Source organism: Podarcis filfolensis (genome assembly GCF_964270895.1).
Source record: "Podarcis filfolensis genome assembly, chromosome: 5".
Classification (NCBI taxonomy): Eukaryota; Metazoa; Chordata; class Lepidosauria; order Squamata; family Lacertidae; genus Podarcis; species Podarcis filfolensis.
Window position 1 is genome coordinate 329,100 of NC_139608.1, and position 23,872 is coordinate 352,971.

General features: G+C 54.7%; 2 protein-coding genes across 8 annotated transcripts; both read left to right on the forward strand.

The window, feature by feature from the left end:
* The first annotated feature begins 986 nt into the window (after window positions 1–986).
* On the forward strand, window positions 987–10,687 carry LOC310763279 (very long-chain specific acyl-CoA dehydrogenase, mitochondrial-like). 7 transcript variants are annotated; one of them, XR_014548557.1, is made up of 21 exons: window positions 987–1,087; window positions 1,569–1,684; window positions 2,143–2,206; window positions 2,529–2,601; window positions 2,700–2,764; window positions 3,273–3,407; window positions 3,719–3,863; window positions 4,136–4,265; window positions 4,349–4,474; window positions 4,708–4,906; window positions 4,997–5,101; window positions 5,235–5,321; window positions 5,867–5,929; window positions 6,050–6,151; window positions 7,409–7,506; window positions 7,941–8,013; window positions 8,137–8,267; window positions 9,152–9,224; window positions 9,600–9,672; window positions 9,818–9,893; window positions 10,483–10,687. XR_014548557.1 is itself a non-coding variant. In XM_083615166.1 (20 exons), exons 2-19 carry the CDS (start codon window positions 1,614–1,616, stop codon window positions 10,110–10,112), a joined length of 1,977 nt encoding a protein of 658 aa, XP_083471292.1. In that variant the 5' UTR covers window positions 987–1,087; window positions 1,569–1,613; the 3' UTR covers window positions 10,113–10,132; window positions 10,483–10,687. The 7 variants fall into 7 exon arrangements, 5 of the variants coding, with proteins under 5 accessions (XP_083471292.1, XP_083471295.1, XP_083471294.1 ...); XM_083615166.1 differs by lacking the exon at window positions 8,137–8,267 and having other exon boundaries at window positions 9,818–10,132; XM_083615169.1 differs by lacking the exon at window positions 8,137–8,267.
* A 7,094-nt stretch (window positions 10,688–17,781) lies between these two features.
* Window positions 17,782–22,890, forward strand: APOD (apolipoprotein D). Its single transcript, XM_083616090.1, has 5 exons — window positions 17,782–17,888; window positions 20,069–20,224; window positions 20,490–20,611; window positions 21,236–21,324; window positions 22,277–22,890. The coding sequence occupies exons 2-5, from the start codon at window positions 20,102–20,104 to the stop codon at window positions 22,510–22,512; spliced, it is 570 nt and encodes a 189-aa protein (XP_083472216.1). The 5' UTR covers window positions 17,782–17,888; window positions 20,069–20,101; the 3' UTR covers window positions 22,513–22,890.
* The last annotated feature ends 982 nt before the right edge of the window (window positions 22,891–23,872 follow it).

Below are 23,872 nucleotides of genomic sequence, written 5' to 3' on the forward strand. Positions count from 1 at the left end.
CCTCCTGACCAGCCCCTCCCAGGGATCCCTCTCGACCAGCTGCCACCCAGCTCAGCCCCATGAAGACTTGAAGACCTCTGCCCCCTGCTGGCCTCCTCACAGCACGCCTGGCCAAAACAGGCCGCCTGCTGTCATGGTGGGTGCAGAGTGGGGAGCCCCAACTGGTGGAGGCGGGGCAGAGGCATCCCACTCCCCTCTTTGGCAGGAAGATGCTCCGCCCCCGGAGTGTCCAGCAAGTCAAAATAATCACGACATCTTCAGCATTTGGAGATTATCACTATTAAAGTCATAATGAAGTCACCCAGCCCTACTAAGAAAGCCTCTGAGCATGTGCAAAGCACGCCCCACCCCACCGTAAGTGGAAGCAGCCCTTGATAACCGAGGGAAAGAGCGTGTACACCGTGTCTAAGTGGGGGGGGGGTGTATCTGTGGCCGGAGGCAAGAGAGGGGCTTTCTCAAAGGCTCCGCTGAGATTGTGGCAGAGACCCAAGTCAAGCTGGGAGCCTCCTGGGTGGCAGGTCAGGGTGCCATGACACCCTGTGCCTCTGGGTGCAGCTCCTGGGACACTTCATGGAGTGACAGAATCACTGTGACTGTAGAGTTGGAAGGGACGCCCAAGGATCATCTAGTCCACCCCCCATGCTGGTTTGCAGGGAATATTTCCTCTTAGGAATTGGCAGGCCCCAGTGCCAAAAGGGTGGGTGGGGCCTTAACAGGACAAGAGGGCCTTCTTGGTGGTGGTGCCCGCCCTGTGGAACGCCCTCCCATCAGATGTCAAGGAAATAAGCAACTATCCTATTTTTAAAAGACATCTGAAGGCAGATGTTTAGGGAAGTTTTTAATGTCTGGTGTTTTATTGTGCTTTTACTTCTGTTGGGAGCCACCCAGTGTGGCTGGGGAAACTCAGCCAGATGGGCAGGGTATAAATAATAAATTATTATTATTATTGTTATTGTTATTATTAAGATGACATCACAGAGCTCTGTGACATTGCCCTGGAAACGGTGGTGTCACACTGTAGGAGCACAGCATGGCTCCCCAGTTAGGGCTCTCCTCCTCCTCCTCCTCCTCCTCCTGCATTTTGTAGGTAAGTTGGACTACTTGCCTCTTGCTCAACTTGCCTCTTCCTGGAGGGAACTTCTGTCCTCAGCTGTTCCCCACCACAGCTAGACTGAGCGGCTCCCCATGGTGAAGAGGCCAGGCCCCCCAAGGGGCGGGTGCTGGGTGGCAAGCATCAAGGCAGGGCCACCCCTCCCTCCATGCCCAGCCTAGCGGGTGCCAGAGACCAAACCCAGCAAGGAAATAATAACCTCCCCCTTGCCTGGCAGGGGGTGAGAGGGGCTGCACAGAAGGGGGCAGGAGTCGGGGCCAGCCATATATGTGCCCCCCTTCTGCTTTCCCCAGGGGCACAGGAAACTACCAGTGCAGACCGCTGGGTCCAGCTAGCTCCATGTTGTCTTCACTGACTGGCAGCAACGGTGCCCCAAGATTTTAGGCAGGGGACTTTCCCAGCCGCCCCTGGAGATGCTGCCGGGGACTGAGCACAGAACCTTCTGCATACCAAGCAGGTGCTCTGCGCCACTGACCTCGGACCACCTCTCCAAGCAGAGAGGATGTTGCGCCTGATCCAGCGAGGGATGGGGCTCAAGTGGTGGAGACAGCTGTGGGCCAAATCCAGTCTCAGGTATGCCTGGCACAGCAGAAACAAAGGCGGGGGGCAGAAGCCCCTCTAGGTCACTGCAGGATGGTGGAGGTGGAGGGGGGCTCTGGGCCATGTGCTGTGGGGGAGGGACCTGGCACAGGGGCTGCTGGTCTTGGCAGGGCACCACAGAGTGTATTGCGGGATGACCAGCCTCATCTAACCAGCCTGCTTGAGTCTGATGAATGCATGAAGGGGTTAATGCCATAGAGTCAGCTGTCCTGCCAGGCTTAGCTAGCTCACTCTCCTCACCTTGGCAGGAGCTACTCAAGCCATTGTTGTGCCTCAGTCTACCTGAGAAGTTCATTGGTCAAGAGGTCTGAGCTGGCTGCCTCATCTCATTGGCTTCATGGGGGGCAGGGGCTGCCTACCACACAGGCTTGCGGGGGGGGGTCTCCTCTGTGATTTCCTGCCCCCCATGTTTCCTGCCCTTCCTCTTCCAGGCTGCTGCCTCCCTCCTATGTTGTGCCTGACCAGAAAGTGAGCTATTCCAGCCATGCCAACAAGGTGAATGGGGGCTGTTGTCACTCAGCCCTGCTTTGCGTTGCCCCCGCCCTGCGTGAGGCTGCCTGGGACTCCTTTTGGCTGCCCCCACCCTGAGAGAAGGCACGCTGGGCAAACAGCGGGGGCAGGTGCTTTGGCAGGAGGTGGGAAGCAGGTTCAAGGCGGCCTTGAGGCTCAGGAGGGGACCACTGAGACAGAAAAGCATCCCCTCCACAAGATGGAGGGAGAGAGGAGGGGTCCTGCACCCACTGGAAGCTGCCAGGGCATGAGCTCTGTTGTGCCACCGCCAGCCCCCCCAAACAGGAAGCATCGCCTTTTCTTTCAGGAATCAACATCCTTTGTCACAAACATATTCAACGGGCACCTGGCCCCCGAGAATGTCTTCCCCTTCCCTTCAGGTAGGCAGCAGGAGCCACCTCAGCCAGTGTGGGTCTCTGAGGGGTGGGGTGAGGGGTTTGATCCTCCTGCTGACCCACCAGCCGCTCTGCCCCCCCAGTTCTCTCCCCGGAGCAAGCGCAGTCCCTGCAGGCCATGGTGGATCCCTGCACCCGCTTCTTCGAGGTGAGTGAGGCCTGCAGTTTCCATTTTGCCAAATCAAGCCAGCGTCCGTCTTTGGGTGCCCTGGGCAGCTGTGCGTAGCAAGACTGGGTGGGCATCTGAGAGGGCACATCTGGGCACTTGTCCACACAAGAACAAATCCTGCCCTGGAGCCCTGGAGGGAAGTGTATAAAGCTGGAAAAACATTGCTCAGACATGCAAAATCCGGCAAAAGTATCATTTCTCACCTTTTCAGATTTCACTTTTGAAATCCTTTAAAAAACAAAACATAATTCTTCCGTCTTGGGTGTTGAGTGATTTGCCCCTTAGATCCTTGACTCCAAATGTATCCACAGCTGTTAACTTGCAAAGATCCTTCGGATCAGAAGACAACTCTCTCTTTTCCCCTTTTCCTTTTGGCAAACCTGTCCTAGCAGGAGGCCTCTTGCTTCCCTGGAACTCCCTGCCACAGGAAAGTGGCCTTAGGGGAGGGTCTGTGTCCTTTGCTTTGTTCTTTTCAAACTGTGGGCAGGAAGTGAACGACCCAGCTGCCAACGAGGAACTGGAGAGCATCCAGGAGGAGACCCTGGCCGGCCTCAAGGACATGGGCTGCTTTGGCCTCCAGGTGCCCGAGGAGCTGGGGGGCATCGGGCTCACCAACACGCAGGTGAGAGGGACTGATGGGGGGGGGTCCAATGCGACTCTGGGGAGGAGGAGGCCTTTGCTATAGCCAGGAGGGGGGGTGAGGCAGAGAAGGGGACAGAATTCCCCATTCGTGCAGCCCCTGCCCACGCAGAGATGTGGGAGCATGGGTGGGTGGTGGGGTGGGTGGGTGGCACTGATGCTCCAGGTGTGATGGGCCAAGGGGAACTCATCTCCCTGGGGATACCCCTCCTCCATCTTTGCCTTGTGGGGCTGGGTGAATCAATGGCTGCCTGCCCCACGTGATGCCAACCTCAGAGCAATTCACCCCCCCAGTACGCCCGCATGGTGGAGGTGGTCGGGATGCACGACCTCGGGGTGGGCATCGCCCTGGGTGCCCACCAGTCCATCGGCTTCAAGGGGATCCTGCTCTTTGGCACAAAAAGCCAGAAGGAGAAATACCTGCCCAAGTTGGCAACTGGTAAGACAACCCCCCCCCCCCGAAATGAGACCTGCCGGGGCGGCGAGGGCAGCAGCGCCGTCGGAAGCCCAAGCCAGGCAGGGGACGCGGGCGGGAGCCGTCGGGTCTCCTTCCGCCGAGCAGCCGCAAGGGTGAGAGGCCAGCCTAGCCGCCCAGAGGCCCGGGGACGGCGGCGCCCAACCTCGGAGGGGCGCTGGCTGCCTCTGAGAGTCCCGGGAGCCCGCCGGCCGGGTCGCCCCGTCGATTGAGCGGCTCGTCTCTCCCTGCGCCAGGCGAGGTTCACGCGGCCTTCTGCCTGACGGAGCCGTCGAGCGGGTCCGACGCCGCCTCCATCCAGACGACGGCGGAGCTCAGTCCCTGCGAGCGCTATTACACCCTCAATGGGGGCAAGATCTGGATCAGGTGAGGGACAGATCCGGATCAGGACTCCCCCCCGGTGGCCCAGCGGGCTTCCCCGCGCCCTCGCTGACTCCTCCCGGTTCCAGCAACGGCGGCACCGCCGAGATCTTCACGGTCTTCGCCAAGACGCGCGTCAAGGACGTGACGACGGGCGAGGAGAAGGACAAGATCTCGGCCTTCATCGTCGAGAGGGCCTTCAAGGGCGTCACCAGGTGAGTCCCGCGGGGGAAGAGGAGCACAGGGAGATGCCCGGACGGGCGGCCACGCTCCGGGGAACTTGGGAGAAGGGAATAGCCTCGGGACGCGTGCAGAGTGCGCATCCCTCGCCCCTGGGTCGCCGCCTAAAGGGACGCGGCTGGTTGTGCCGTCGGCTGCGCGGGGACCGGGATGGAGCCGAGCGCGCCGCCCTGCGCCTCCGAGTCCTGAGCCCCGCTCTCCCTCTCAGCGGCCCCCCGGAGCAGAAGATGGGCATCAAGTGCTCCAACACGGCCGAGGTGCACTTCGACGGCGTGCAGGTGCCGGCGGAGAACCTGCTGGGCGGCCTGGGGCGCGGCTTCCAGGTGGCCATGCACATCCTCAACAACGGCCGCTTCGGGATGGCCTCGGCGCTGGCAGGCACCATGCGCGGCGTCCTCCGCAAGGCGGTGAGCGGGGCTGCCGTCGGGGGGCCGGAGCGAGGGAGGGAGCCGCCCGTGCCCGCGCTGAGCCCCGGCCCTGCCCTGACCCGCCCGCAGGTGGAGCACGCGGCCAACCGGCAGCAGTTCGGGAGCGCCCTGAGCCGCTTTGGCACCATCCAGGAGAAGCTGGCGCGCATGGCGATGCTGCTCTACGTGACCGAGGTGAGGGGGGGGCATCGGCCCGACGCCTGAGGACGGGCCCTGGGGGGCGGGAAGAGGCGCTGCGCCTTGGGGGGATTCCCGGGAGCCCTTCCACTGCCGGGTGCCCAGCGGTGCCTCTGCCCGCCCCTTCCAGGCCATGGCTTACGTGCTGAGTGCCAACATGGACATGAAGGTGCCCGACTACCGCCTGGAGGCCGCCATCAGCAAGATCTTCGCCTCGGTGAGTGGATGGGGTGGGTCCACTGGCGGAGGAACGGGAGTGCGGAGGGAGCGGACCACCCCCGGCACCACTATTCCAGTAGGGTGCCATCGCAGCACCCCCCCCCCATGCACGCCACGCCCCCGCCTGCTCTCCACCCCGTAGTGGAGCATGCAGCTTCGCCACTGGGTGGGTCGGTGGGGGACATGTCTCTCCAAGGAAGCCAGGCTGGCTCTCCCAAATCTCCATCCCTCAGCCCACCCTGTCTGCTAGGCAGAAACTGACTGGCCTCACAGGGGGGTGGGGCACGAGTTGGGGGGGCTGGGGGGCACCCTCTTGAGCGCTTGAGGAGGCACTCCTTGACTCTAAATTCCTGGCCCGCCCCCTTTGCTTGCCCCTTCCCTGGCCTGCTAGAAGTGCTGTATCCTCCTGACCTGACCCGTTCCCTGCTGGCCTCCTGCTTCCGGCCTCAGAGGGGGCACCTGTCTTACCAGCAAGGCCTTTGGGGTGGTGGCCCCAGATCAGCTGAGGCTGCCCTTGCTGCCTTGGGCTGTTTCCGTCCCCAGGAGGCAGCCTGGACGGTGACCGATGAAGCCATCCAGATCCTGGGCGGGATGGGCTACATGAAGGTCAGTGCTCCTGCCTGGGGGGCAGAGGGCGGGGTGGGGGGCTTGCAGGGGCGGCTCCTTTGGGCCCCAACCAGGCAAGAGCCTCAGGCCAGCGGAGGTGACCTTGCTTCCTTTGGCCAGGAGGCGGGAGTGGAGAAAGTCCTGCGAGACTTAAGGATCTTCCGCATCTTTGAGGGCACCAACGACATCCTCCGCCTGTTTGTGGCGCTGGGGGGCATGAAGGTGAGCCCCCCCGGCCTTTGACCAGGGCTGCCCTCCCACTGGCCCTGTGCAGGAAGGCTGCCCTGCCTTCTGGCCCACCTGCCTTGACACCTCGTTGGCCTTCTCCGAATTCACTTAGCCTCTCCTTGGCTGCCACAAGCATCAATCAAAGCCCTCAGGACCCACCACTAGATGGCACTTGGAGCACAAGAAGCTGCCTTCCTGGGGTCCATCTAGTTTAGCACTTCCTACACTGACTGGCAGGGACGCGGGTGATGCTGTGGGTTAAACCACAGAGCCTAGGACTTGCCGATCAGAAGGTCGGCGGTTCGAATCCCCGCAACGGGGTGAGCTCCCGTTGTTCGGTCCCTGCTCCTGCCAACCTAGCGGTTCGAAAGCACGTCAAAGTGCAAGTAGATAAATAGGTACCGCTCTGGCGGGAAGGTAAACGGCGTTTCCATGTGCTGCTCTGGTTCGCCAGAAGCGGCTTAGTCATGCTGGCCACATGACCCGGAAGCTGTACGCTGGCTCCCTCGGCCAGTAAAGCGAGATGAGCGCCGCAACCCCAGAGTCGGTCACGACTGGAGCTAATGGTCAGGGGTCCCTTTACCTTACACTGACTGGCAGCAGTGGCTCCCCAGGATCCGAGGCAGGAGACACTCCCAACCATACCTGGAAATGCTGCCATGGCGGATGGAACCGGGGACCTTCTGAGTGCAAAGAGGGTGCTCTGCCCCCTGAGCCATGGTCTTCTGCCTGCCTGCTTGCTGCTGGTGGCTCCCACCCTGTGGAGACTGGGAGAAAGCAGTCAGAGGCCCCCCAGGAGTGAACCAGGAGCCCTGGCAGATGTCCTGGACAGTTGTCCTTTGGCCAGCACCATATTCAGCCTGTTAGATGGCACACCAACCCCATGAGGTCGGCCGCCATTAGCTTTGTTCTCTAGTGGAGGCTGAGAAGCCCAAAGGAGTTCATGGCAGAGCTTTCTCCCTGAGCCAGGCCAGAATCTCTCTGGCAACCCTCCCTTGCTGGGCTGCCCCTTCTTCCATGGCTTGTCCGTGGGTCCTTTGCGGGCAGGAACCTTAGAGGAAGTTCCCCAGTTCATGGGCTGGAGCTGCCCTCTGCTCTGCTCCAGGCTGACCCAAGACTCTGGGGGAAACCGGAGGGGTGGGGTGGGGTGCCCCCGGAGGGGTGGGGTGGGGTGCCCCCCTCCCATCTCTTTCGCAGAAACAGCCTTGGGGCTGAACCTCCTCTGAGCAGGGCGACTCTCTCTGCCCATAGCATGCTGGAGAGGAGCTGCAGCGCCTGCAGAAGTCCCTCTCCAATCCGGTGGGGAAGGTGGAAGCCCTCTGCAAGGAAATCGTCATGAGAGCCAAGCGGTGAGGAGCATGTCTGGGGCTATTGGGGGGGGCTGTGAGCCCCCATGTCCAGCTTGGGGGCAGAAGCGGGTCCCTGGGGTGTTCCTCTGGTCTGAGGGGGAGTGGGTGGAACTGTGGTCTAAACCACAGAGCCTCTTGGGCTTGCCGATCGGAAGGTCGGTGGTTTGAATCCACACGACGGCATGAGCTCCTGTTGCTTAGTCCCAGCTCCTGCCAACCTAGCAGTTCAAAAGCATGAAGTGCAAGTAGATAAACAGACTGGAGCTTTTACCGTTTCCCCCCCTCTGGTCTGATGCAAGAGCCAGGAGGGACAGCCCACAGACTCGCTGGTTTGCTCTCCATCAACCTTCTGATTTCTATCTTGAATGTCCAACTGACAGTTCTGTTCCTCTTCCAAGTTCTGCACATCTCCTTTCTTTCTCCTTCCACTGCAGGAAAGTTGGGCTTCCCAGTGGCCTCTCTCTGCAGGGTGATGTTCACCCAGACCTGGAGGACTGCGCGACTCTGGTGAGACATCATGGTGGGATAAAAAGGGGTTTGGAGCACAGCTGTGATTGGATCCATGTGCTGGCAAGGAAGCAAACCTTGGAGATGTACAGAGCTATGTACACAAATAATCTTTGTGCGCAGACACTTGTTACATTGCCAGCAAAAACTGGTCCCCTCAAAAGCATCAAGTCCCCCTTTGAGCCTATCCTGAGATGCTGTTGCAACTTTAGCTCCTCTTTCCATCGTGCCTTGAAGAGGACACCCCAAGTCGGGTTACCTTTTTGCTCAATGGCCCACAGGATCTGGATCAGCCTCAAGGGCCAGATTTGACATGTGGTTGGGGCTGCCTTAAAGCTCTTTGCAAAAGCACTCTTTGGAGCAGCTTTGGGCACTTTCTCTAAGTGCACAGTATGTGATGGTGATGGTGGGGGTCTGTGTGGCAGATAGCAGAACGAAGCCTGTAAGATACAGGCTGCTCTTCCTGCTTCTGCCCCTGATTGTTTAAGAAGGACAGAGCTGCTTCAGAGAGTGCTTTTGCAAAGGGTTTTAACTCCTGTCTATCAGCTGATGAGCAGAAATTGAATCCTGTTGTCTCGGCTGCGTGATCCAGTTCCCTGTCCTCCCATCAGCTGATGTTCCCAGTGACATCAGCTGATGGGCAGGTAGGCCTGGCTTGAGAGAAATGTGGGTCAAATGAGACCCCTTGGCAGGATGAAGCAGGCCCATGGATTGAAGGTTCCCCACCCCTGCCCTACGTGGGTGTCTGCATGGGGTGTTCTTCCAGAGCAGGGTGCCAGAGCCCCTTCCACACCTGTTCCCAGGTGGTGCCTGGAAGGGCAAGCTCCTCTCACTCCAGAGGGTCCTGAAGTGCTGGCTGCCTGAGAGGTGGATGTTGTCCCCCCCCGGGGGGGGGCTGAGGCTCCTGACCAACAGGACCATCACTTTCCAGCTGGTTCTTCAGCCTGGTCTTTCCGAGATGCCACCTCTGCGCCTGTAGGTACTGTAAATATGCAAAGAGCGGCTGATGGAGAAACAGGGTGTGGGAGGGGCCTGTAAAGGAAGAGCTGCTGGCCCCCATCAGGACTATTTTCAGCCGGGGGGGCGGAGGGGTGTGGGCATGCCAGGCTAGCCCTCCCTTTGCCCTTCCTCCGTCCAGGTCACCAAGGCCATTGATCTGTTTGGTGAAGCGGTTGAGAGTCTGCTGCTAAAATATGGAGCTGCAGTGGCAGGTACCCCCCGCCCCCGCCCCCCAACAAAAAGCAGGCCCTGCTTTGGACCTCGAGTCCCTCCCTGGATCAGGAGCCATGGGGAGCAGGGCCTGACCAGGCAGGGGAGAGCCTGACTTTCTGAGGTGGGGCGTTGAGGCCTCTTGTCAGGCCCCACAACTTTCTGTGGGTGTTCTTGGGAAGGGCTGTTGGGGGGGCCACACAGTGGGGCAGCTCCAGTGTCTGCTGTGTCATGGGTCGGGGGGGGGGATAATCCAAGTCTGCCTGCAAAAGCAAACTCACCTCCTTAGCAATTTCTGGAGTGAGAAGCAGAGGCCAGGTCAGCTGCCCCAAATCTTGCCTGACGCCCCCTCTCCCCCCCCCCATTTCCTCCATCAGACCAGCAGTTCCACCTGAAGCGCGTGGCGGACTCTGCCATCGACATCTACGCCATGGCTGTGGCTCTCTCCAGGTAGGGAGTCTGCCTTTGCAGGGCGAGAGCAAAGGGGCCCACGGTTTGCCCCCAGGCTCTGCCGCCTGGGGGGGGGCCTGTGTCGGGCTCTGGGCTCCCCTCCTGTGGGCTCTGGCCTTCCCTCGCTCCCTCTTTCTTCTTGCAGGGCCAGCCGCTCTCTTTTGCTGAAGCAGCCGGCAGCGCAGCACGAGGAGCTCTTGTGCCGGACGTGGTGCCATGAGGCAAGGGGTGGGGGGTGGGAGGAGGACCCCGTAGCCCCTTCCTCGGCCTGGGCTCAGCCATGTCCTCCCTCTGGCCCCTCACTCCCCTTGGCTCTGCCTTGGCCCCACGGAGGCTTCTCAGACCCAGACTTCCTCCCCCTGGCTGCCCCTCCCCCAGCCACGTTTCCTGCCGGGGTGATCTATTCCTCCTCCTCCTCCCAGTCCTGGGGCAGGAGCTGAGCCTTGCAGGATGTAACCAGGTGTGAAATGCTTCTCTCCTCAATTAGCCATAATTGCAGGGAGTTATTTGGGCCTCTCGCCAGAGCACCTGGCTGTGGCTCTTTGAAGCTTCCGCCGGCCTGGAGGAAGCCTCACTGGTGATGGGTCTCCCCCAGGGCCAAGAACAAGGTGGCTCACAGGGTGCCAGCCCCGCGCCAGCTCTTGCCCAGGCAGGGCAGCTGTGCCCTGGAAGGACCCGGAGATCCCCTCCCTCGCCAGCTTTTCCCTGTGGGCCTGGCAATGCCCTGGGTGCCTGTGGCTGCTGCCCTGTGTCGGGTGGCCATGACCGGTCTGCCGCGTGGGTGGGTGACGCTCCTCCTGTGTCCCACAGGCCTTCCAGCGCGTCCGCCAGGCTCTGCGGGAAGCCAATTCACTGGCCTGGGAGGAGTCCTTTGCCGGCATGAAGCTGATCTCCGATGCCCTGGTGAAGAATGGAGGTGTTGTGGCTGCTCACCCGCTCGGCTTCTAAGCTCCTGGGGGGCTTTCAGTCAGGGACTGGAAGGAGCTTGGCATCTATTAAAGCTGATTTAAAGCCAGCTGCCTCCATTTCCCTGGTGGTCTGCCCTGGTCTGGCACAGGCAGCTTCCGGTGCACCTAGCTCTGGGGTCTGGCTGGCTCCCCTCCTCTCCCCTTTGGACAAGCACCCCAGACATCTTCAGCAGAGGCTGGATGGCCACCCTCCTGGGATGCTTCAGTTGAAATCCCTACATTGCCGGGGGTTGGGCTAGATGACCCTCGGGGTCCCTTCAAACTCTACAGTTCTAGGATTCTAAGACGGCCATTCAGCCTCTGCTTAAAACCTACAACAAAGGGCAGCCCAGAACTTTAACTCTGGAGCGTTCTCCGCAGGGCGGCCTCTTTGGCCCATCTTCCTCACCCGCCTGCTCCCCCTTCTTCCCCCCCCTTCTTCCCTTTGCTGTCCTTGGCCTCCTGCTCACGATGGGGGGCTGAGTGGCTCTGAGAAGGTCAGGCAAGGCCAGGCAACTGTGGAGACTGGCAAGGGGCCTGGCATGGCCCCCGTCAGGCCGCTCCAGGCCACTCAGTGCCTGCTCCCTGTTCTGGGACACAGCGCATTTAAAAATAGTGAAAGAAGCGAAAAGAGAAAGAAAAACCTCCAAAACCTGGACATTTAATCCAAAATGCAAAAATCTTCCCAGATTGGGGTGCTGCCCCCCCAAAACTGGACTTGTCCAGGAAATCCCTGATGTATGCCCCCCCTGTCTTACTCAAGGGGATCCTCTTCAGCCCCCGAGGTCTCCAAATGTCACATTCCTCCTAAAGGGTCTGTGACACCGGAGGCCTCATCCTGACTGGTGCTCTTGCAGAGTGTCCTGGACCCCAAGGAGCGAGGAGCAGATTTGCTTGTTGAACCACAAGCCAGGAGGGCTCTTCAGGCAGTTGGGGGGGCTTTGATGCCACGAGGCGTTTGGCATCGGTGCAAATGACCTGTGGCTCCTCTATCCTTTGCCTGCCCCTTGGACAGTTGCACAGGCCTGTCCTGGAATGTGCAGCCGGAAGGAGATTCCCCCTCGGCAGCCGAGCGGAAGGAAGACAGCTGCCCTGGGCGGGGGGGGGGGGGCGTTTGCCACACACAGTCAAGGGAAAACTTCCACTGAAAGACAAGAAGGTAAAGCATCTTGGGTCTGGTACTTGCCAGCACCAAAAAAACCTTCATCCAAGGCACAGAACAATATTGGTCACCTTGGCTTTTACGTAGGATGACAAATGCCCACAAACCACAAAGGACGTCCGGTCCCATCTCACCTGAGGTTGAGCCACCTGCTCCCTTGCAAGCATTTCGAAGGGACCTGATGGGCTTGAAGAGCAGCATGAAAAGTTCCCCCCACAAAAGGACACATTTATCTACAATTTACACATTGTACTGCATTATTACACATTTTTTTGTTTATTAAGTTTCTATACTGCCTTCACTCGAGGATCACAGGGCGATTCACAGTATATCTGTAATTTGATGCCTTAATGTATTATATATTTTGATGTTAGCCAGCCTGAGCCTGGTTCTGGCTGGGGAGGGTGGGATATTATTATTATTATTATTATCATCATCATCATCATCATCTACATTGTACATGTATAGATGCAAAGGTAGTATAGCTCTCTCCTCTTCCTCTTCCTTGCCTTTCAACTGGACCAGGACAGGCCTTCAAAGTGAGGACTGTCCTCCATAAAGTAGGACACCTAGGAGTTGATCATCCACCCAAGTGTGCCATGAGCCACCATTAATCTTCTGCAGTTGAGGAGTTGGGGCTGATTCTGCCTCCAGAAATGCATTTGTCACTTCCTGTCCCTGGGACTTTGGTGGCTCTGATGTGCTCCTTGGAATGTCATGAATGGTTGTCACAACGGATGGCCATTAATTTTTCCAGCACTTTTATCTGCCTGTTTCCATGTTGTTGCGAATTAAAATAAACTTCCATTAAGACATTAAAATGGGACGTTGCGTTTGCTATTTTTGTCCTGCATCGAGTTTTGATCAGATACGCTGTATTCCCCTTGAAACATGCCTTCTAGTTATTGGATGTATTTACTTATAAAATTAAATTATCACCCAGAAATCCCATGGAAGCATCTTCCCTTCCTCTCTAGGGGGCAGAGAAAGAGCCTCTCCCTTGAGAGGGAGATCTCATTTTCATAGAATCCTAGATTGTTGAGTTAGAAGGGATTCCAAGAGTCATCTAGTTTAACCCCCCTCAATGCAGGAATTTCAAGTAAAGAATCCATGCCAAATGACCACCCAACCACTGCTTAAAAACCTCCAAAGAAGGAGAGCCTGCAATGGAGTCCTGTTCCACAGTCGACAGCTCTTGCCACCAGAAATTTCTTCCCATTGTTGAGTCGGATTCTCCTTTCTTGTAAACTGAAGCCATTGGTTTGAGTCCTACCTCCAGAGGAGGAGAAAACAAGCTTGCTTCTGGACATGCAAAAAGATATTATATATAACGAGCTGCAAAAAATGTTTTTAGAAATTATTTGTTAAAAGTTAAAAGAAAAGCTTTCTTTTAGGCATAATAGATGTAAGTGTATTAAAGGATCAGAAGTATCTCTTATGTGTGCAACCACAGCAGCCCAAATGGTATATATATGCTCAGAATTGGGAAGGGGGCCCAATACCAACAAAGGAAGAATGGAAAAATATTTAAAAGATGGAAAAATATTTCAAGAAGATTGAAAATGCTTTGTAGTTTATCTGCAAAATTACTGTAAGCATATTAAAAAGTTAACAGTAATAAAATTCAGCAGTAACAATTATTGGGATATAAAACAGAAAGTGGAAATATTGGGAACAATTAGAATATGTAGTGGAAATGAAAATAAGGGGTGGAGGGAAGTCAAAACTAAATGTGTGTTTTGTATCTGGTTTATTGTTTTAATTGTTTTAATTATGAAAATGAAATTTAGAAAAAAGAAAACAAGCTTGTTCCCTCTTCCCTGTGACAGCCCTTGAGATATTTGAAGATGGCTCTTATATCTCCTCTCAGTCTCCTCTTTTCCAGGCTAAACATCCCCAGCTCCTTCAACCATTCTTCATATGGCTTCATAAGACCCTTGATCATCTTGGCCTCCCTTCTCTGCACATGTTCCAGCTTATCAACATCCTTCTTAAATTGTGGTGCCCAGAATTGGACACCGTATTCCAGGTGTGGTCTGACCAAGGCAGAATAGAGCGGGACTCTGACTTCCCTTGATCAGGACACTTGACTTCTGTTGATGCAGCTCTGTGAAGCTTGTGGTCCACCAAGACCCTAGATCCTTTTCACATGCACTACTGGTAAGCCTGGTGTCCCCCACTTCTTTTGAACCCCTGCCCTGCTTCCCTGATGTCTTCCATGACTCTTGTCATGCTGATATTAGAACTCTGACATTAGAAGGACGGCAAAAGCGGGTGGGCCAGGGAAAGGACCCCACACCTTTTCCCCAGCCTTGGAGTTGAAGTCCTTTCCCTTCCTTCCCAATGGGAGGAAAATGATTGAAGGAATAAAAACAGGGAAAGTGTGGAGGAAGGAGAAAGCCCCCCCCTCACCCGGGTGGGGAGAGCCTAAGCAGGTCATTGGATGAGTTGGATGAAAGGCCTTGGGGTTCCCCCACCCACTTGAGGATTGCATCCTGAACCTCCTTCTGCCCCAAAGCCATCCAATACGACATGTATCTTCACGAAAAGCAGAAAAAGGAAGGAAGAGCCAAACTTGTGCACAGCTGCAAGGGAGAGAAGGACCGGAAGGCATCTGGGCTGGAGGCGGGGATGGAGACACCTGTCCAGCTAGCTGACTCCTGCCAGGTGATGGGATCAGGTGAGGATCTGAGTCTGCGAAGAAGGAGGCTTGGAGGAAGAGGACTCACCTGTCCCTCTTCCCACTCCTGTGGCCTCTTACTCAAGGACACCGCAGCGGATTATATGGATGCCATTCAACTCTTGGGGCTGGTTGCTGCTGCAATATATAAATATATAAAAACAAAGAATGTGCTCTGCTCAAAATGCTAATGACTCTGAGCTAATTGGCAGGTGACACATTGCCTTGACTGTGTCAGGTGCCTGTCCGGACCATGCAAGAGGAAAGACCTGGCCTGGGCTGGCCGGCAGCCCCCCTCCCAGTCCTGGGAAGGGGTATGAAGCCACAGCGAGGGGGGTGCCAACGTGAATAAAATATTGGGGGGGCCCAGGTAAGCCCCACCCCACATAATCAGTCACAAGATGTGGCATGCACACAGCATATGAAGGACAATGCCCACCAACTTTGTGGGCCCCAGCCCCTCATATATTTTTTTGGGGGGGGCTGAAGCGACCTTGGCCCCTGGGAGTTGGCTCCTATGGCTGGGTGGGATCTGCCTGGCCACTGTGGGGAAAGGATGCTGGTCCAAATGGGCCCACTTGGGTCAGATCCCACAGCAGGAGCCCCCAGGCTCTCCTTGTGCTCCGGCTGAATTGTGCAAGGGGTGAAAATCCAGGTCAATGGAAGCAAGGAGATCCCTTTTGCTTTGGACTTGTGCTGCTCTCAGGAAGGCAACAGGAGTCACTCCCACAACAGACGTTTAATGCGCATTGACAGCACTTCCCCAAAGAATCCTGGAGCCATCTTTTACCCCCCACAGAGGGCTGCAATGCCCAGTACCCTTAACAAACTACGGAGCCCAAGATTCTTAGGGGGAGGTCATGTGCTTTAACTGTGTGGCGTGGATGTGATCTGGATTGTGTGTGTGTGTGTGTGTGTGTGTGTGTGTGTGAGAGAGAGAGAGAGAGAGAGAGAGAGAGAGAGAGAGATCAGGGTGGATGGACTCCAAAGCCACAGGGAACCCTCTGTGCCCGCAATGCAGACTCTGCCCTTCAGAGGCTCAGGTTGCTGTTCTGGGGCAAGGCTGCCTTGGGAAGGTATTAATCCGCCCCCGGTTGGGAAGGGCTCCTTCACTCAACACATAGTTAGACTAGGGAAGTCACTCCCACATGAGGCAGTGGTGGCCACCCAACTTGGACAGGAGGAGACGGCTCTCCATGGCTGCTGGCCAGCCTGGCTCTGCTCTGCCTCCACTGTCAGAGACAGCAGCGCTTCTGAATCCCAGTTGCTGGAAGCTGCAGGAGGGAAGAGGGCTCTTGTGTTTGCAGGTTTCCCTTTGGGGCATCTGTTCATCCACTGTGCGAACAAGATGCTGGACTAGATGGGCCATTGCCCTGATCCAGGAAGCTATTTTTAGGGCATTGGTGTTGCCAGGGGGTGCAGGGGGGCAGCTGCCCCCCTAAATCACGTAAATAAATATACTTAACTAACTGACCAATAGCATTGCTGATAACTCGGTTCTTCCCTGCTAACAAAGCCTGCCTCCCCCAAATAAGTTCTGGCTACGGCCATGTCTTAGGGCAACTTGCTTCCTGTCTACCTGGTTGGAGCAGGTAGAGCTCAGGGGCCGTTCCCAAGCCAGGGCAAGCAAAGAGTGAAACGGGCTGGCTCGCGGGCCATGCTCCAGTCAGCCCCCTGGTGCTCTGGGGTCATTTTTTTTGGTTTTTAAACAAGTACAAAAACCATTAAACTCTTATCCAGCAATACACTTATCTATTTTCTCTAGACCTACACTTATACATTCAACAGTCAAAACATATGACTTAACATAACCTCTCCACTGAGAATACTGAGCAGTTGGTACTGTATAAGGAGGTCTTGATTTTGATAAATACCATGGTCCAAGAAAGGGGTCCACGTTTCTTGGAAGGTGTCTCTGTTTGTTATGCCTTTAATTGCCCTCCTGTCTCTGATGAGATGCTCAGACATTGCTGTATCCCAGATATATTTTATTTTCCCGTATGTTCAGGGGTATTTCAGCCTGGTTCTTCCATTGCTGAGCTATTGCTAATCGAGCTGTGGTCAGTAAGAAGCCTATTAGTTCACTGTGGCACAGAGTGGAGCCTAAGTCTATGTCCAAGGTTAGGAGGGCTAAGGCAGGATTTGGAGAAAGGGGTTGGTCTGTAATTGTGGGTATAATGGAGAATACTCTATTCCAAAAGCTTTAAACCTAAGGGCATTCCCACCAAACATGAATAAATGAACCAAACTTTCCACAGTGTGTGTGTTAATTTTTGCCAGCCTGTCTGGCATCCAGTGCCATTGGCCTTGAATGAGGCCTCCTGTGAGTAAGCAGAGATGGTTTTGAATGGGGAGTGGTCCAGATACCCTCCCATTTGTGATCTTCAGTTGGGTGGCCCAAATCTGATTCCCATACAATTCAAAGCCCTCTAGCACCCCCCGTTTCCTGATCTAATAGATTGCTGTATATTTGGGAAGCATCTCCCTTCAGGGCATAGTCTGGCCTTCTGCATAAGGATTCAAAGAAGGGAAGTGTGTCTAGGTCCTCTCCCTCGCACTCCAAACGCTGCGCAAAAGAATGAGCCTGAGCTACCTGAAACAGGTTGCGTAAGTGCCTTTCAATTTACCTTGCAGTTCCTCTTGCGAAATTGCTTTCCCTCTGGGAAGCAGGTTACAGATTGTGTAAATGCAGAGGAAGCTGGATGATCCAGGAAGGGGACCAGCGGTGAAGGGTTTTGCTCCCTGTTCTCCACACCATCAGTACTGATCTAGTGAATGCATTGTCGGTCTTCCTTACCTCCTTCAAGGACCAAGGTAAGAAATGGTGGTCTCTCATTGAAGGTGTGGGAGGGGCAATCTTGAGTTGGACCCCAGGGTTCCTCCCTTGGGCAATGGGATCAAGGATTTGATTTGAAAGGCGGCCTAGAATAACATTAAGTTAAGATGCATTCCCATCCCTCCTTTTGTTAATAATAATAAATTTTATTTATATCCCACCCTCCCCAGCCAAAGCCGGGCTCAGGGCGGTTCTCTGTCGGGAAAGAGTTTTGTTGCTTCTCCTAGTTTTTTTTGCTTTCCGACACAAATGCATTGAATCTTTAACAGAAGAGGGGGGATGGGAATAGGCAAACTTTAAAAAAATATAACAACTGCCTGGTACTGAGAAGACCGCTGGTGGAGCGGCAAGGGCACTGATGCCAAAGAGCCTGCCCTCTGGATGGCACCCGTTGCCGCCCTCCTTCCAGCAACAAAGGGATGAGTGAAAGGGGAGGAAGGTGTGGCTTGCCAGGGCAGGATCCTCAGCCCCAGAGAGGCTCATAAAAGGAGCTGCCCTTGCAGGGATCCTTTCCAGAGAGGCTGGAGAGCATCGGCTGCTGGGCTGCAGGAGGAGAGCTTTCAGCAGGCACGAGACACCACCTGAGCTCAGGTAGGCCAAGACCAAGTCTCTTTGGGGTCTTCTTCGAAGGCTTGTGGAAGGCAGACTCTCCACTCTGAGGGGGCTTCCTCCTCACAGGCAAGGGGCAGGAGCCTGGAGGGGCTTGGAGTTGGGCTGCTTTTTCATGCAAGCGTTGGCTCAGAGGGCTCAAAATCAAGCGCTGACCCTCCAGAATTACCAACAGGGATAACTGCTTGACCAGCAGCTGACCATGCACCCCATTAATGGCCAAAGTTTGCTTGTTTATTACTATAATCTTTATAATTTTTGTAAAATTATGGACAAGAGTTCAACATTGCTCCCCTGAGGATTTGGTTACAATAAGAGGCTAAGCCTAAGTGATACTGAACAGAGTTTTTCGACAAGAAAGAAAGAGAAAACAAAGAGCCAAAAGTACAAACGTAAGGAGCTGTTACGGAGTGGTCACAATACCATCAGTTACATGAAATTTTAAATTAGATAGCCAAAATTGTTTTTCCAACTAAAGCTTACAATTCGAAAAAGAACTTCTACAAAACAAAGAGAAACTTTAGTCCAAAATGTATTATTTGTTATTAGACAGGGAACAAAAGACGAGCTTGTTAAAGCCTCAATGACACACCGGGCAATAGATATAGGACACAATATAGATTTTAACCTCTGGGGAAAACTCTGGAAAAGTGATGTTACAGCAATAACAGCATGTTATTCTTTGAAGGAGAACTACTTAAAATCGATTCACAGATGGTATTTAACTCCGAGTAAGCTTGCTAAGATTTACAAGACAGAATCAGATTAGTGCTGGAAGTGTAAAGAGGTGGAGGAAATGTTTTTTCATATGTGGTGGACTTGTAAAAGGGTAAAAGAGTATTGGGAAATGATCCATAATGAATTGAAAAAAATCTTTTACTTTCCCAAAAAAACCAGAGTCCTTTCTGTTGGGGATAATCCAGACTGAAATTCCTTGGTGTCAAAAAAGGTTATTTAGGGATGCTACTATTGTGGCCTGTGTTTTGTTAGCCCCCAAATGGAAAACAAGCGAGGTCCCAACCAAAGAAGAAAGGCAACTTAAGTGGACAGAATATGCACAATTCCCAGGCTTAACATATAGAATAAGAGAACAGGAAGAACATACACTTAAAGAAGATTGGAAAACATTTATTGAATATATGGGAAATAATTGTATACAGCTGAAAATGCTGGCAGCAGTGTAAACAAGTTTTGATGGATGCAATAATGGAATACTGAATGGCATAGTTTTTGTAAAATATGCAGGGATTTATGATATGTAAAATGAACCATGGAAAGAGAAGACGGGAAGCCATTGATATCTTAAGGATATTTTAAACTGCAAAACAGAAGATTTAATAGAAAATTGTGTGTGTGTGTATACGACTCACAAGAGAGCCACTGTCTTCAGGGGAACCATCTCTGAACCCCCTTCCAGCTGCCATCCAGCAGAGACTCCCCAGAGGCAGAGGAGGCAGCTGGGCACGGCCTGCCCGGGGGGGGGGGGTGTGTGTGCCCACCCATGGCTCTGCCCTGGAACTGGCGTGGTCTTGAAATGGGCTGGCGGCTCCTGGGGAGGTAACGAGAGAGCCCAGAGCGGCTGCAGACCCATTTCCTCTGCCTGGAATCCACAAGAGGCTGCAAGTCTATCCAACAAGGAGTACTTTTGCTTACCGTAGAATCATAGTTGGAAGGGATTCCCCAAGGGCCATCTAGTCCAACTCCTGCAGTGCAGGAATCACGACACTTTTCTCCTCTCCCCCCCCCCCCTTAATGGGTGGGAGATAAACTTTCTCAAATGAAGTAAAAAGTACATCTTTGGTGTAAGATTCTTTTCCAAAAAGTGATTCTACCTGCCCTCTGAGCGTGAGGGATGCCTTTCCTTGCATGGCGCTGCTGGTCTCCCTCCACCCAGCGATATTGGCAGCTGCCCTGGGGGGTCTCACTGGGTCTACTGGCTGAGCTGGAGTTGTGAGCCAATGCATTACCTTCTGGGCTTCTTGGGCTCCCCCCGCCGCCTTCTCTCCTCGACAGGCACCTGGGGATGAAGTTTCACCCAAGGCCCCTTTGGCCATTTCTGAGCCTTGCTCAATGATTGCCAGACCCATAAAACTGGAGAGTTGGAAGGGACCCCAAGGGCCATCTAACCCCTCCCTGACCCTTGTGCTGTTTTTCCCTGCCAGGAAGGGAGCCTATTTCTGCTCCCGCCCATCGCCATGGCAGGCCACTGGGTGCTGCTCCCCTTCATCCTGGGACTCCTCGGCGGGACCCAGGGGCAAACTTTCCACATGGGGAGCTGCCCAGACCCTCCAGTCCAGGAGGGCTTTGACGTCAACAAGGTAGGAGCAAACCCACCCTGACTCTGCCTTATTGCAGCCAAACTCAGCAGTCAGCTGGACCACCAGGTGGTGGAGGAGGGGGGGAGGTCTGAAGGTGGGGAGGGCATTGCCAAGGCTGGGCAGGGAAAGGCAGGGCAGAATGAGATTTCTTCAAGGCTACTCTGCGAGGAAGCATGTTCCACAGCGGTGCTTCAATCGCAGCCCCGCAGAAGAGGATGGGAAGAATTTGGAGTGACTCTCTTGTGTGTTCCCTCCCCTCTCTCAGTATCAGGGCATATGGTACGAGATCGAGAAGCTGCCATCCAATTTTGAGAAAGGGAAATGTATCCAGGCACACTATGAGCTCAAGGAAAACGGGGAAGTGAGAGTGGTGAACAAAGAACTGCTGTAAGTATCTTTCTCCTCCTGCCTGGCAGGAGTTGGGGGTGAAACGTGGGTTCTTCATGGTTTGGGGAGGGGGTGGCTGGGCAGGAGCTGGGGTGCTCCTGCTGGGCTCCTGGGTAGCCCTCCTGCCCCAACACCTCCCTCTGGCTGCCCCGGCTGAGGGGTTTGCAGGCTTGCCGTTATCTAGGTGTTTTGGTGCCCCCTTCCAGGGCCAAAGACCCACCTGCAAAGACAACTCACAAAGGGAGGCACAGAAGATTTAAAACCTGCAAGATCAGGCCATCCAACAGTGGCAGTTTCAAATTATACATTTAGTTAAAACGAGAACAGGAATAGCTGCATCTCAAAGGCCTATTTTAAAAACACAAAGAGAGGGAACCAGGCACACAAAACGCAGGAGGGAATTGCACAGGGAAGGAGCCACCACCGAAAAGGCCCCGCCTGCCTCCCACCAAGCAGGCAGATCTGACGGGGAGGCCTGTGAATGCCACCGGGGCACAAGGGGACTGCAGTCCACTTTCTCCAGACACAGTGCAGATGTGTCCATGCTGTTCCGTGTTTTGTAAAGTGTTTCTTGTCCTCCTTGGGCTGCTCTTTCACCTGCTGCACGTCTTGCTCTCCCTCCAGCTCTGACGGCTCCATCAACCAGATTGAGGGGAAAGCCTTCCAAAGAGACCACCATGAACCAGCGAAGCTGCAGGTCAAGTTTAGCTCGTGTAAGTAAGTGGGAGGCTCCTCCTCTTCCTCTTGGTTCACCCTGGTCATGGAGGATGGAGCTTGCAAGGCCAACCGTGGAGGCAGAATGGAATCTGCCCCATTTCGGGGGTTTCTGCTGGCTACATTGTGGTTAGTAGTCATTGGCAACCCTCTCACTGCCCACTCCTCTTGGTGGACCATCCAAGTTGGTGGCCATCCCTGCCTCCTGCAGCAGCGAGTTCCATAGTTTAACCATGCACTTTGTGAAGAAATAGCTTCTTTTACCTGTTCTGGATCTTCCAACACACAGCTTCATTGGAGCACCTCTCTGCATTGACTTTCTCCGCAATATTCCAAATTTGCCCCAAAGTTGTACCCATTCCTCACCAGGGGAGCTGTTTCAGCCCCTTGACAATTGGAGTGGCCCCTTCAGCTCCGCAGCGCCCTTTGCGTTGCAGCACACAGTGTCTTCCAGCTGTGAGCATGCCTTAGATTTGGACAAGGGCCTCACACTATTGGCCATTTTCAATCCCTTTATCAATGATCTGCTTCTTTGGCGCAATGTGGCTTCTTTCTACCTGGCAAGGAAGCAGATGGAGGCCTCATTCATTAGAAACACACAGAGAGCCATTTCCTTGATTGCCGGCTGTGAGTTTGGCCACTTCATTCCCTGCTGCAAGGATACATCTATTTTAAAGGCTGCCTTTTGCATTGTGATACAATTCGGTGAAGTCTCTGCGCTGCCCAGCTTCCCTTTGGGACGGCTGGGCTCCGAGTCACCAGTGAACAGGCTCCTTATTCCTTTTGCACCGTGGGCTTCATTGTTGCCCCGGACAAAAGGGAGGCCTTGTTGGGAGATGAAGGGATGCTGCCAGGCCTCTCCTGTCCCTCTGTTTTCCTGCCGGCCAAGCCAGCCCCGGCTCTTCCAGCGGCTCTTTTGCTGATGGCAATTCCTGCTCCTTTCCCCTCCAGTCATGCCGGCAGCCCCCTACTGGGTCCTCTCCACAGACTACGAGAACTACACGCTGATCTACTCCTGCACAAATTTCCTCTGGCTCTTCCATGTGGATTACGCCTGGATCATGTCCAGAACCCGCCAGCTGCCCCCGGAGACTGTGGAGCACCTCAAGAGCACCCTGCATTCCTACAAGATCGACACGGCTCGCATGATGCCCACCGACCAGGAGAACTGCCCTTCGGACATGTAGCCTGCAGCGGCCCCAACCAGCCCTGGACTCTGCCTGCTCCTCCTCGCTAGCTACTGCTTTGTCTCGACCAGCACAGCCTTTGGGCTTGTGTAGTTTGCCAGCCCTCAGGCCACCGGGACGGTGGGAAGGCCCTGCGCCTGCTGCCTTGTAGCACCCACCTGTCCTGGGGGGGACCTTGTTGTAGTGTCCTGCTGCCCCCTTCCGCACTGCTGTTTCCGGGTTAAAATCTGTCTCAAGAGTAAAGCAAAGATCTCGGAGGAGGCTGCCAGTTCCTTCCTGGAGGGTTGGGAACCTGGGACCACATTCCAAATTCTCTTGTGAGGAAACTTCAGTTTTTCTGCTTAGAATAAACTTGCCTAATCAAGCAGCTTGCATCTATACAGCTCCTGATTTTCCTTCATTTATTGTGTCTTGCTATGGTGCTGAAATTGCGGGGGGGGGGGGGGGGCTTGAAGTGAGAACCGCTCACTCCTTTGGAACTTTCAAGTGCACAGCACCTTGCACCTCAGAATTTCCAGAACCCCAAAGGGTGTGCTTGTTTCCCACCTCCTTGCAGCCTCTTTGCCTGGGGCTGTCAGAGGCTGAGCCAAAGGGGGTGGTTGAGATGGGGGCTGGGGGTTGTCGTCAGTCCTGCTGAAAAGCCGTGTCTAGACCTCCTCACGGCCGTTCAGAGGCAAAACACCTGGGCCTCTGCTGAGATGTGCATTGTCTGGCAGCCTGCCTGATAAAGTGACAGGCTGGGGGGCCCAAGAGGAGTAAATGCTGCAGAGACGAGGGCCCACTGAGTCCGCCAATTGCAGCCAGCTCCCCAAGTGGCCCTTCCACCTGCCGCCCCAGCTTTGCAAACATAGTCCCTGGTGCTGTGTTTTCTTGGTCAGGGGCTCTCTGGAGCTCCAGTGATAAACACAAGGCATACAAAATATGTAAAAACACCTCAACAATTGAAGCCTTACCTATTTGCAATTTATTTGCAGTTTAGGAGGGACCAGTTATGGTTGTGGTAGTTACAGGTGAGAAATAACGGCTGCCCTGAGGCCACCCAGTGAGGATCAGGCCCGAGTGGAGATGCGCCCCCCACCCCCGTCATAAGCCTCAGTCACATGTTAGAGTTCATGGTTAATGGCTGAATGTGAAGCCAGTGCAAGCAGCAAACCACAACCCTCTGCCTAGCGCGGGGGCCACCCAGGAGACTGTGGTTTGCTTCACTCCAGACAAACCACCGTCTGAAACCTGAATCCCTGGGCCTGGCTTGTTTGAGGGCAGCCAGCTAGGGACCCCTCTACCTCCCTTATTACTTGTGCATTCCTAGCGATTCGTCTCATCATGGTTTCAGGGAAGTAATACATGATCCTGCTCCCAA